At 34.8% G+C, this 14,459-nt stretch overlaps 1 protein-coding gene across 1 annotated transcript in view; it reads left to right on the top strand.

Moving 5' to 3' along the window:
* The window catches only part of LOC118181021 (uncharacterized), a 101,958-nt gene extending 90,297 nt beyond the window's left edge, over nucleotides 1-11,661 (top strand). Inside the window, exon 2 of the mRNA XM_035350094.2 lies at nucleotides 10,627-11,661. Coding sequence (XP_035205985.1) covers nucleotides 10,627-11,248 — 622 coding nt within the window. The 3' untranslated portion in view covers nucleotides 11,249-11,661. The remainder of the gene's footprint in view (nucleotides 1-10,626) is intronic.
* The last annotated feature ends 2,798 nt before the right edge of the window (nucleotides 11,662-14,459 follow it).

The following is a 14,459-nucleotide window of genomic DNA, read 5'->3' as shown; positions in this document are numbered from 1 at the left end:
AAGAAAAATGCGTATAATTTAATATTCCGTACAAGGAAGTCATGTGGTGTACACATCAGATTTTTTAATATCCCATTCACTCACGCTTTGTTGGTGAAATATTTCAGTCGTTCTATGTTAATTTCTATGTAAGTCATCCGATCCTTAGTTTGCATGTAGGCAATGGGTAGAATTTGGGAACTCGCTTAGCACAGCTTTGTATCATTTTAGTAGGCTATACCATAAATATAACGACTAATACTGCCTATGATAAAATTAGAATTGTTGATAATATCATCACGATCACACGTACTAAGTCTGAAAAGCTTGCTAATCCAGCGAAAAGACCACGATAAATTACTTTTTTGCTGAACTGTTTTTACGTTCATAAAGTTGTTGTGACTAATTTCGCATGTCTGATATCAGACCAAGTCTACGGAATTCATCATAGCAAGAAGTTACCATGGCAATTCTTAATAAATAATCCATCAGTTTTTATCTTTCGTACCCAATCGTTTTTACCGGTTTTCCAAAAGTAACATTTAATTCCATTTGAAGACGTATCTGAATTGAGAGTTCTAACAGTAATTATTTTACCAACAATATAAAGAAATTATGTGAACTTTTAATGCTAACATTATTGTCCATGAAGATCTAATGCTGATGTGTCCACGATTAACATGAAATTGACTATCATATTTCAAATTAAATATCCCTTCTGACAGCTATCGAATGCAATTTAACTATGTTTTTCTTTGGCACCTGTACATAAGGACAGAATAAAAGACTCTTTTTCCCAAAACTGGTTGCAAAAAGGATTTAAAATGGATTCAGAAGATATTATTTCGTAACATCTGTACGTACGTACATATATATGTATCTCGCATAACTCAAAAGCGAGTAGTCTTAGAACGTTGAAATGTTGTATACAGGACTGCAATAACATGTAGCTGTGCACCACTCGTTTCGGCTGCAATCGGCCGCACAAGAATTATATAATTATATACAAGTCTTGTATATGTACCTAGTTTGTTACTCAGCTCCATCAGGTCAGTTTTTTATTATTACGTGCTGGTAAATTGTGCATTTTTTGCTTAAAAATGATTGAATATTGCGGTTCTTATCTTCCGGTTAAGATTTTTATGCTTTAGTTAATCTGCATGCAATAGTTGTAGAGTTATGAACAATTAAAAAGTTAAGTCCGGCTAAGCCTAATATTTTACCATAGCTGCCATATTTGTTTACATTTGAAACTTGGTAGAGTGGTGAATTAAGTTTCTGCATCTTCAGTGTCTTTTTTCCAAGCAGGACCAAAAGGAACCTCTTAGTTTTGTCCACCAAAAAATCCGCTTTCTAGCCGCTGGCTGAATTGTTTGTGTATGAAACTGAATTATAAAAATTGTGTTTTTTATCGCTTTTAACTATTTTTCCATTTTATTTTTTCCATATTTTACAATTTTTATTAAAGGTATTTTTTAGATTTTTATGTATTGGGTTGGCAACTAAGTAATTGCGAATTTTTTTTAGAAAATCAAAGACAATTTTTTCATGGAACTAAATGACTTTATTCTGTAATGTATTGCCCATTTTGATCAATGATCTTTTGCCATCTTTTAGGCAGTATCATAATCCCACGTTCATAAAACTTCTGGTTTTTATTAGCAAAAAACTGAATCAGGTGCGATTTGACATCATCATCATTATTGAAATTTTTACCATTCAAGGAGTTTTGTAAAGATCGAAACAAAAAGTAATCAGATGGTGCAAGGTCAGGACTATATGGTGGATGTAGCAAAACATCCCAACCAAGCTTCGATAATTTTTGCCGAGTGACCAAAGATGACCAAAAGATGTGTGTGGACCAAAGATGTGCGTGGCCTTGCATTGTCATGATGGAATACAACACCTTTTCGATTTGTCAATTCGGGCCGCTTTTTTTCAACTGCATTGTTTAATTTCGTTAGTTGTTCAATGTAGACATCAGAATTGATCGTTCGGTTGGGTGGTAAGAGTTCAGAGTAGACAATTCCTTTGTCATCCCACCAAACTGATAACTAAACCTTCTTTTGATGAATATCAGCTTTTGATGTTGTTTGAGTTGGTTCACCTGGCCTGCTCCACGATCTTTTCCGCTTGATATTGTTGTAAACAACCCATTTTTCATCGCCAGTTATCAGTCGTTTTAAAAATGGATCATTTTCATTACGTTTCTTTAGCAAATTGCAGCTGTTAATGCGTTGCGTTAAATGCGTTTCTTTCAGTTCGTGAGGAACCCATGTATCGAGTTTTTGAACATAGCCAAGTTGTTTTAAGTGATTTTCAATGCATGTATGTGATACATGAAGCTTCTCTGCAGTCTCACGTGTTGTACTGTGACGATCCAAATCGATTGTTGCTTTGATTAGGTCGTCAACTTAAACTGGACGACCAGAGCGTTTTTCATCTTTGAGTGAAAAATCACCAGAACGAAATTTGGCAAACCAATTTTGACACTGCCGTTCTTTTAATGCTTCGTCACCATAAACAGCACATAACTTTTTATGAGTTTGCGATGCGTTTTTCCCTTTGCGGAAATAAGAAAGCAAAATATGACGAAAATGTTGATTTTTCATTTTTAAACGAACGCCAAACGAAAACTACGCAACCGACCAAAAAACGTTTTTTACTGATTGACAGCTGAATTGCCAACTATCGAATAACAGTGTGTTTTACATTTGTACTACGTCTGCAACCCTAAAAATTCAACTGAATTGTGACCTTAAAAATTCAAGTGAAATCTGCAATTACTTAGTTGCCAACCCAATATCTTTCCTTGTCGCAAAGTGAGAACTAAATTTGTTGAATGAGAGAACTATCTCTAATGAAATTCGAGGAAATGCGCTTAAATGAAATTGCGGAAAAAATGCGTATAATTTAATATTCCGTACAAGAAAGTCGCGTGGTGTATACATCAGATTTTTTATAAATGAATTTAGCAATGCTGAAACCGTTGAGCTAAATTTGAACCTTAAGTATTCACTCGGCACTGGTTAAAGAATTGACTCGCTTAAAATAAATACTCCGTAACTTCAAAATTCTAACCTGAATTTTATCTTCTAAAATACTACGTGGTTTATTTTTAGCAACTGGAAAGCTATCATCGCTCTTCAGTAGCCGAAAGACCAAAATTGAATGCGCAAGATGAATATCAAAAAGAAAACTAAAAAAGAAAATGAAGTAATTTTCGTTCCATGGTGGAAAACGCATTACGGCTTCACTGTTGTGCAGGAAACTAACTCAAAATAACAGCAACACTGGCAAAAAGGAAGAAATGGTATTTCAAAACTCTTTTTAATTTTGTCTGGTGGCGAAAATGAAAGTGGAAAACTGCATTCCTTATTGCATTTAATCGGTTTTTCTTTCCTATTAGTTTGGATTTAACGTCACATTAAATGCGGTTTCTTGAAACGTTTTGTCTCGCGTAACTTTTGAAAACAAGCAACACGATGTTCGCTGATCGCAAAGATAGAGCTCTCGGATTTAATTAAAATTGATTTGCGAAGGAGAACAAACACTGCCGAACCAAATTATTTTCTGCCAGAAACTTCAGTTTCCAGCTCTTTTCTTTTACTAAGAGACAGTGGCAACAGAGGAAACGATTTCCAAGGAAACTGTAACCGCACGCGTCATGGCAATTAGGAGAAACTAAAGGGGGTATTTTTAGAGAAAAGCCTTTTCTCTGAATGGCTTGTCAATAACGTTTGCTTGTTGCCCAAAGTAGGCTTTTAAATTAGATTTTGATCTCTTTTCCTCTAATCTCCAAATTTTGGGAAACAAAGTCGGAAAATTGCGAAGCTACAGAATAGCAATTACAGATGGAAGGGAATACCTTTCCTTCGGTCTATTCCGCAGAAATGATTGGTGTAGTTTATGTAAATAAGGATTTTAGTTACTCTGAAAGGAGTTAAACCTTCATCGTCTGCCTTTCTATTCAGTTTTCAAAGATCGCAAAAAGGGTCAGATATATTTATGCTAAAACCAAGTATATAATCTGCTTTCTGCGTACTGTCTGGAAGCTTTATTTTTGGACTTCGAATTGAAAGAGTAACAAATTTTATCATATAATAAGTGCCTGTATTTAACTACCTGCGATCGTTTTGTTAGCCCGAAGGAGAACTTTGCCCAGAAGGGCTTAATTTCGTTTTGGCATTTTGCCTCGATGCATTTTTGAAAATTGTTGAAAATTAAATGAACATGTGATCTACGGCGATCGTGCGTTTGCAATTGTCTGATATCTTTTTTCCCAACAGGCCTTGCGATAAATGTTTATGTAAACAAATATTTAGACTTCGGAATGTAACGGGTATTTTTCGCTTACTAGTTTAGCTTATTTTTTATTCTATTTTTCGGACTACCTGATTAATTATACTTTGATTAAATTTCAGTCTAACTGATCTATGTATTACGAATAAAAATTAGAAAAACTTGAACAACATGGTCTCCATGCGAGAATCACGTTTATTCCTTAACGTGATATAATATTTTTTTTTTTTTTTTTTTTTTTTTTTTTTTTTTTTTTTTTTTTTTTGTGATATTGGTGTTGAATTGAATTTTATGGCTTTAACCCTCGGGAAAGCGCGTGGGGTGTGTCATAGCCCACCGCTACATAAAAGTGGAATACTCCTAACTTGTAAACCTAAAATTTTGTGCTACATTCAGTAACTGAGTTTCTAGTTGTGGTTGACTTTCAGAACCGCTCTTTCTTTGCCCGTGTGTTTCAGAAAAAAACTTATCGGTATTTTGTTGGAACTGGGGTATGACACACCCCACGTGCCTGTCCGCTTAAGTGTTTTTCTGACTGAATATTTAGTTCAGAAATTTATTTCTAGAGTGTAACAAAAAATATTTCCACTGGCAAGTGATTTTAAAGTACTTGACATTATATTCTTAAATGAAGATGAAACTAAGAATATTCTCTACAATGTTTTGGTTTCGAAAAAATAAAAGATTAATTCCTGATGTTCCTAAAAAAAGAAAAACTGTTCTTATGCTTTCAACATTATATAACGATCATACTATTGGAGAAAATAAAACGTCAGGAATTGTATGTTTTAATAATATGACTAAAGGAGCAGTGGGTATGGGGGATGAAATGTCAACCAATTATTCAATTGCCAGAATATTAAGGAGGTGGCCAATGGTAATTTTCTTTCCTGCACTGAATGCTGCTGTAATAAATGCTTGAATTATATTACATTCAACTGCTAATCCACCAACCAGAATCAGAAGTCTGTTTTTGAAGGACTTAGCATTACAATTAATGAAAAAAAGTATTGAACAAAGATCAGAGATTACCAAGAAACTGACGTACTGCATGCAAAACAAAAGCAGAAGTTTCGACGAAGAATTAAAACAAATACACGAAATTCGAAACAACTAAGTATGAAAGATGTGATAAATTGCCCTCGCGCCAAGGACAGAAAAACGTGAATGCAATGTTTAAAATGTGAAAACATTCTGTGCCAAGAACGCATGAATGTATTTCGTTCAAAGTGTGAAGAAATAACATAAGCATTGTGTATTAGAGATGCAATGAAACTTAGAGGCATGATGTTTATTTTTTTTATTATTATTTTCATTTATCGCAATTTTAACTGTAAGATTATTTTGGAAATTAATTTTTTGAAACCCAATTATTATTCACGTATTTATAATACACAAGAACAAGAAAAACAGCTTTAAAACCTAATAAAACTATTTTTATCGTATTTTAAATATTGGGTATGTGATACCCCACGTTCCAACTCTTGTAACTTTTCTTGTTGCGACTTCTGACGGGTAAGTGCAAAGAAAATGATATTTAATAAATAAAGGTAACACAGAAAACGTTAAAAAACCCCTTTGGGCGTAATACAAAAAAAATCTCAAAACTTTCAGATTTTTTTTTTTTCCAAAGTATTTAATGATCCAAAAGTAGGCGTATACAAATATGACTTTTTTGTTTTTGTTTTTTATATTTCTTTAATAAATTCGTATATTCCCATTTCATACAAATCAGATTGTAAATAAATAATAATTAAATATCCATACATAAACATCTAATAAAAATCCGATAACACATTTCCATGAAAACTAAGTATTCTTAAGTATTTTAACAGTTACAGGTCAGAACTATATTCCAAGTTCGACCACGCGAAAGAGTGTTGCCAGTGCACGGTAATGAATAGATGTAAATTAATTACGACAGGCGTGAAAATAAACAGCTTATATAATTTCTGTGTGTTCTAGATAGAAATTTGTAAGGGAAGAAAGCATACTTCCCCATAGATAGCTCTCGAGTGCTTTGCCTTAACCCTTTATGTACATTTGACGAGTGAGACTCGTCATATGTTTACTTGGACGAAGTAACGGTGGACGAGTCTGACTCGTCATCTGAATTTAAGAAGCAGGCGTTGATGTTTGCTGTGCTTGATTATATCACCAACACAAGTATATTCTAAATAAAATGTATTACTTTTACATATTAATCCATATAGCGACAAATTAAATCCGTCTCATGGGCATAAAAATCTTGAAATAATTCAGTACTCAAAGAGTTAATAATGTAGACCAACCGTAGTGGCTCAAAAATCCTTACCCGTCCTTGAGTTTCGCAATCGCTGGTCATAGTCATATACTTCGAATTACAGCAGAATTTTAAATGGCAAATATTCATATTTTGGCAATTTTAAATTAAACAAAAAAATAAATTTTGACAAATAACGAAATTTAGCTTTCAAGTATGATTTCTAGATTCCTATATTTGTTTTTGGTAAGGTTTATTTATTCTCATAAACTATTCTCATCACATTTTTGTGTGTATTTCTCAGTCTATTGTTGCGGATGTTTTACTTCTCTATAATAAATGTGTATTTTCACATTTTATAATGTTGTTATGCTTTTATAATATGAAACTTTACGTATTTATTTATTGTAATTTACGGTGTCGCTTGTAAAAATGTGCTGGTTGTTGATGAAAACTTTTGGCAGAAACTTTTGGCAGAAATTTGTCAAAACATTAGCAGTTTGTCGACTTACAGGGCGCTTTTGTCCTATAATTTGTCCTCGTTTGTCGACGCTTTCACGCAAGACGCGCTTGTGGGTGCGCAGACACCCCGCAGATTTACTAGAAATCAGTCTTTTCCATCTCTTTTTGAGAAAGAATTAAAGAGAGTAAGCCTAATTAAAAAGTCACGATTAAACTCGGCTCTGGGTACCAGCACAGATCTCAGTAAAAGTACTTTTGGGTAAAATTTTTATTAAAAAAAAATTAACAAGCATAATCTGAATGCAACACTATTTTAACCGTTAAACACTTTATAATTGGTTGTCCAAATTTTAATCGCTTTCGAAATTTGTATACTTGTTAAATTTCAGCAAAAGATTTAGTTGGTAAAGAACCACATTTTAACATTTTTTAACTTTTTGAAAGCTACAAAGTTTTACCATATTTTTTGAATGCCCTGAATCCAATATGGGTTTCGGGCCCACCAGCGGCCGAGCGGTAAAGTCGCTGAACACTGGTAGTTCGGTCCGAGGTTCGAATCCCGCGAACGGGCTGGCTGCATGGGAGTTTTCGTGGTTTTCCCCATGTGTAACGTGTATACGAGCCAGTTTCCCTTAGAAAGTCCTCCACGAAAGGCATCCCTCCCCTTAGGCAGATAGCCCTCGTGTGCTTTGCCATAATTAAATACACCAACACCAACACCAATATGGGTTTCAGAAAATCTACCCCGTATCTAGTTTTATTCATATCATCAAAATTTATCATTTAACTATACATTTTTCTATCTGTATTTCATGGATTTCATATTGTTACGAAATGTCCAGGTACGGTGATATAGCTTCCCCAGAAAGCAGGCTTAAGGTTGCCATAAAATGCAGGGTTGCCACATTTGGCGAGCTATCGCCCATTTGGCGACATTTGGCGATATGGCATGAACGGATGGAGAACCTTCTGGAACGAATTCTTACCGCTTTAGCCCAGAATATTCTCGAACACAAGCCAAAAGCTATATAAACCCTGCTTGTACGCGTAGAGTTAGTGTCTAGTCAGTCAGTCAGCCCGTGCGGAACCGATCGAGTTGACAGCCGGACAGTGAGTGCCGAGTGGGTCGTCGAATGCATCGAAAGAGTCTCTTAGTGTATCGCGGTTAGTGCATTGTCGAGAGAGTGTGTTGAGCTCCGGGAACGACTGGGCCGAGGAGTCGGGAGCTGTGCTCTGTGTGTCGTCGAGTGCATCGCAAGTTGTAGCGTGGAGAGTCTCGAGAGTACGTGGAGTTTCCGAGAACGAACGAGTCAGTATTGTCCTGAAAATACTGGCCAGTAAAGTGTGTTTCGATGTTTCATCGAGTGCTGTTGTCGTTATTCACTCGAAACACCGTACGTACGTAACGTAAAGGATGAAAACAACGCAACAACTGGTGTCAGAAAATAACGCAACAATATCCTGGTTTTTCATAAAATAATTTTATGTGTTTGATCTTATTGCTTGCTGTTTTATACATACCTGTCTTAAATTTCCACTCGTATTCTCTATTATCTTAAGTTTTGGAAATACACAACTTTTTGTCTGGCGCAACATAAGCCCCATGGTTTTTGTGCCAAAAATCTCCATCCAACCAACCATTACAAGCAGAATCTAATAAATTTAATCATATACGTGTAATTATTGATGTGAATGTGGTTGGACCATGAGACTAAGACATTCATTGAAACCAGCAATCGTAATTTCAGTCCTCCATATGCACTTCCCATAAAAAAAAAGGACCCCTTTGAATATGTGTCTTGTTTTGTGACTTATATCACTTGTCTGAGAGTAACATCCGAACAGGCAGACAAAATTCATCGTCAAAATGAGTATAACATTGTGCCTGTCAATAGCCTTGAGCACCATACAGGGGACAGCACGATTTTGCTCACCTCCGCGCCCCCTATTGTGACGGAGAGCACTCGGATGGACGGGTCGGAATATCTCCCACCCTTTTTTCTTTGCCAACAACCTCTCGAAGGAACATTCGGCTAGACGCAAATTTAGAGTGCCCTCATTCCGCACAGTACTATATATTTACAAACATCCAAGCCTTCTTCAGTATTCGAATCCGGTCCCATCGTCGCTGATCATTTTCCAGGTTGTGCCACCGCCCTGAATATTAAGAGGCTTAGCAATGGCAGCAGAGCAACAATTTCAGAGATATTGAAATCATAAGTTGGGGAACCTTTCAGATCATCGAGTTGATTAATTAGAAATTCGTTAAAGTTTTAGAAAATATGAGGATCCACCAGCGGCCGAGCTGTTAAGACGCTGAACACTGGTAGTTCGGTCCGAGGTTCGAATCCCGCGAACGGACTGGCTGCATGGGCGTTTTCGTGGTTTTTCCCCGTGTGTAACGTGTATACGAGCCAGATTCCCTTAGAAAGTCCTCCACGAAGGCATCCCTCCCTTTAGATTAGATTATGGCAAAGCCTCGTGTGCTTTGCCATAATTGAATAACCCAAAAAAATTAGAAAATATGAAATAAACAATAATCAAAACTCAGGCTTCCAGGTGTCTATGTTCAGGTGGAGGACTACGTTATTCAGAATTTGATAACTAATTGCCGTCGTTTTTTTCAAAATATAAGGGTACATTCATGCAGATTCTTCATTATTTTAATTTTTTCATTATTTAATACAGGGAGATAATATTTGGTGGCAAAAAAGCGATTCGCCGTTTAAACTTGACTACACAAAATGCGGGGAATAATATCCCATTCCAGCTAATGCCCTTTTGAGCTAATAAATACATAGCTGGAGAAACATAACTGACAGATCAAATAATTCTACTTATATTATCAGGTTCAATGTTTCTTCTAACCTTCTTCGGAAACATACAATGACCTGACTAGAACAGAGAACTTACTAAAGCTATGTTCACTAATTGTAGTAAGTAGACAGGATACAGACGAAGGGTATACAAAACCCTTTATTTTTTTTCTTTATATACAATGACTTCCGTACTTCGGAATACAATGACCCTCCACTCGGGGTCTAACTTAAAAGATATCAAAATAAAACTAAACTCTAATTTAACTTTAGAATAAGATTGGCCTTATAATAACAGGAAGCGTATGTAGCACAGAGACTGTGAACACTACAATACGTTTAATTTATCAAGAGGATTAAAACCTCTGGCCTGGAAGGCAAAGTAGCAACTGCGTAACTTCTAAGGTAAGCGGCCTGCTTCGAACTCACGGCTTCCTCTCTTCTGCTTGGCAAAAAGGCCACACTTAAATACTTGGCGTTCGCCAGACAACTTTGCATAAACTCCTTCACGCTTATAATTCTGGCCGGAAGTAGAAAATAAGAAGTGATAGTAAAGATTTAAAATAAAATAAACGTTAGTAAAACTTAAGATCCTTACAATATGTGTGAGATACAAGCAAGCTCCAGAATATGTCTATTGAAATAACACTCAAACTACTACAGTAACCTCATTTAGTACAAGATATTTTTTAAATGTTTATACTTGAGTGAAAACGCAATCTTCCTTTAATGATTTCGTTAAGAATGTATTTTATGTGTACATGTTCTTCATACTCATTAATTTTCACATTGTTTATTTCCTTATGAAAGCATTTTCATTTGCAGGGATATTCCACGTTTTATCTACATACAAGATTTACCCGAATCAGCTTCTCATAAAGATATTAGGAAGGTTTTTGGGCATTTCCAAATCCCAGAAGGTGGCATATTTATAAACGGTCAACATGCATTTGTTTCATTGGAAACAGGAGAGGATGTAGCCATTGGTTTGTTCAAATCCCAGCGTATGTTTCAAGGAAAGATGATACATTATACCTCTGTGAGAAGAGACGAAATGGAAAAGATAATTATTAGGAACGTAAAACGTGTATTAAAATTCCCTTTGCCGAATTATTCTGGAAGAGATTACAAAGCGGAGGTGGATTACTTATTAAAGCTGAAGATCCATAGTTGCAGAAGAATAAGGCCGACAGCAGTCTGTAAGGTGAAAGCTGGAAGTTCTGAACCAAACAGTATCTTTCGTCCGAAAGAAACCGTAGTTCCTCAAGATGGCTGCGCTAAGAATCAACAGGAAACAGCCGTTGGAAAAACAGTTTCAAGAAAATTTCGGAAACTTAGAAGAATTCATCCGACGCCTGTTGTCGAGGTGGATGAGAAGGAATTAGAACGTATCTTTGTGGTGGGAGAAACAGAACATAAAGCCATCGAAAAAGATGAAACTGAATGATTCGTAATTTGCTATTTCTTCTTGAATGTAAAATGATCTGATAATTGCTTAAGTGTCTGTTCGTACATCCCCGTGGTCAAAGTAAAGGACTGAAAGTTAAATATCTTACCGGTGGAAGAAACTGAGGAAATAAAGTTATTGAAGAAGAGAGATGATTCACAACGTGCAATCCTTTCTTAAATGTGAAATAATTTTATTCGTGTTTAAATTCCGGTAACCAAAAAAAAAAAAAAAAAAAAAGTACGGTGATCATGTATAAATTTTAAATTAAAAGTAATGTATAACTAGATAATTTAAAAGTAAAGGTACAACGTTTAAAATTTTTATGTATCAGTAACCCTTTAATGTATCAGTAACCTGTTTTTTCATACTTAACATTTATTTGCATTGAAATAAATACTTTTATTGATGAATTCCTTGTATTGTTTCATTTAGGTATTCTATGCAGATTTTTTTTTCGTGGTTTGTATATTTAAGTGCTTTCTTTTTATGTATTTTATGGTTTTTAAAAAATTAATCCACTAAGATATATAAAAAGAAATTATAGTTAATTTTCAAAATGATTGATTAATGCAAAACACGAAGAGGATTTATATATCTACTATCGCGGAATAGTTACTAACCTGGTTCATATTAGTGTTACACATGACAGAAAATCAGTTACTAATTAATTTTTCACATTTGTAGTACTGTCTATATATTTCATGGAATAATGGTTGCCAGAGCCTCAAGGACGTCTACGTCCAACCCAATTTTGAGGGTTAGCACTCCGCTGTGTGGGGGGGAAGGGTTCGAGGGTCTCCTAACCCTCTCCCCTTCTATCAAACTACACGAGAGAAGTTTCAGCTAGCTGTATATTTAGATTGGCCCCCCATGCCTCTGACACTATCCATGCAAACAACCATACCCTCTCAACATGCTCGCTGTACCTCCTGCTGTGAGAACTGCTTCGCTGCTATTGGTTAGAAGAATATAGACGTAACATAGAGCTTTCGACGTCATTTGTTTTGTCACGTGGTAAAACTTCTCGTAAAATAACCTTTTATGGCGTACAGCGAGTATGTTTTAATCCTTTAAAAAAATCAGTTAAGAAGTCAGAGGTGATTTTATGTACAACTGAATTAATTCATATGTTAATATATATTTTCACTTTATGCAATACACACTTGAGAAATACCGGATCATTACAAAGGAAGGAAAATGGGTTATTTGCTTGAGAGGGTTATATCAATATTGTATTTTGCTAATGGAATGTTGGAAAAACAATATTTAACATAGTTTATTAATCTTTTATCGTGATACAACCACATTTTTAAGAACAAGATTACAAAGTGTACAATTATACACCTAAATTTATCTCAGTTTTCACTCTGAGATGGAATCCCAGGAAAAATATTGTTAATGATGGACTAAATCAGAGTAGTGATATAGAGAAAGCACACGTGGGATCTTTTCCTTTACTGAATAACATTTGCCAGTCAATTTACAGCAAAATATATATGCCTACATTGCATACTGTCCATTAAATTAAATATTACCTTTGAATCGCTCTTAATATTATTCTTGTTTTAAAAGTAACTATTGTCAGTTAATTCTATCAGTAACCTTTAGTATGCATTAGGTAGTAAGGGATATACTTTTTAGACACATAAACATTGCTTGGATTATCCTAAATTTTCATTGATATTTTAAAATACACAGTGTCATTTCCATTATCTATTTCTACTTCATTACCTTTTTTTTAAAAAAAAGATGGGATTGATCTAGTGTGACAAATTGCAGTTTGAATGTATTTAAATTTTACCATTAATATTTTAAAGTACATTTTGCACCAATATTTATGTTTGCTTTCCCATTAAGGAAAACAAATATAATAATATAAGATAAAATATAAGTTATTAAATTAAAATTCCTATATTTAAATTAAAATTCCTGTCTTTAATTCCATCTTTAACAAGAGCCGTAAAATATATGGAATTTAAACTCTTACCACAGATGTGGTAAGTCATGAATTCATTGGCACTGAAAAGTCATGAACTCGTTGGCAACTTTGAAGAGCATTTGCAAACTTGTTGGTGAGTTAGGAGAGGGATGTTTGTTTGCATACCTTTAAATTTATTTCAACGATGCATCCACCACCACCTATTGTTTTACATTCTTCTTCTTCAATACAAGACACGCACAATTCTAGGCTTTTTTTCACCGTTGTTTTCCCTATAAATCTTTTTAGTAAAAAATTGGCACCAGAATCCTAAAACGAGAAAGGAAAGAGAGGCATGTGATGCCTTTTATGTTGTATGCATGCAGAAAGCTACATCGCCAAAGATTTTACCAGAGACAACAGAAACTGTGGGGTGTCCGCCGATAACATCGCGGACGAAAACGTCGCGGAGAAAACAACACAAGGCGAAAACGTCGTGCTACAAAACATCGCGGGAGAAAACATCGCAAAGAGAAAACATCGCAGTTCTAAAACATCGTCGTCGAAAATAAAGCGGTTCAAAAACTTCGCAGTTTAAAAACATCGCCGTCGAAAATATCGTGGTGAAAAATAAAGTATCTACAAATCATCGCATGACGATAACATCGCAGACATGCTTTTTTCAGGCTTTAATAACTGTAAATGGACATTCCCATAATGATTTGTGAGCGCAAGATGTAAAGAAGGATAATTTTTACTTTCATATTTTTTATTAAATATTAAATTTTTGCTGAGAAAATAAGAAGGAAACTTAAGCATAGAAAATTAATGCAACTTATAGCACTTAATAGAATTTTAAACCGACATAGTTAACTAACAAAGACCATTAATAAATCATTTTTTATAAAGTTTTTACTGGTAATTTTTCATAAAAAGTATAATCTATTAAGTTGCATTTAATTTTCCATGCTTAAGTTTCCTTCTTATTTTTTCAGCAAAAATTTATTAGTTAATAAAAAAATGTGAAAGTAAAAATTATCCTTCCTTACATCACTTGCGCTCACAAATCATGGGAATATCTATTTACAGTTATTAAAGCCTGAAAAAAGCATGTCTGCGATGTTATCGTCATGCGATGATTTGTAGATACTTTATTTTTTACCACGATATTTTCGACGGCGATGTTTTTAAACTGCGAAGTTTTTGAACCGCTTTATTTTCGACGACGATGTTTTGTAGCACGATGTTTTAGAACTGCGATGTTTTCTCTTTGCGATGTTTTCTCCCACG

The sequence above is a fragment of the Stegodyphus dumicola genome, chromosome 1, assembly GCF_044657685.1.
Source record: "Stegodyphus dumicola isolate Sdum_Otavi_A_Nest chromosome 1, ASM4465768v1".
NCBI classification, from domain to species: domain Eukaryota; kingdom Metazoa; phylum Arthropoda; class Arachnida; order Araneae; family Eresidae; genus Stegodyphus; species Stegodyphus dumicola.
The sequence above is the reverse complement of the archived record's forward strand: the minus strand, read 5'-3'. Positions and strand labels throughout refer to the sequence as shown.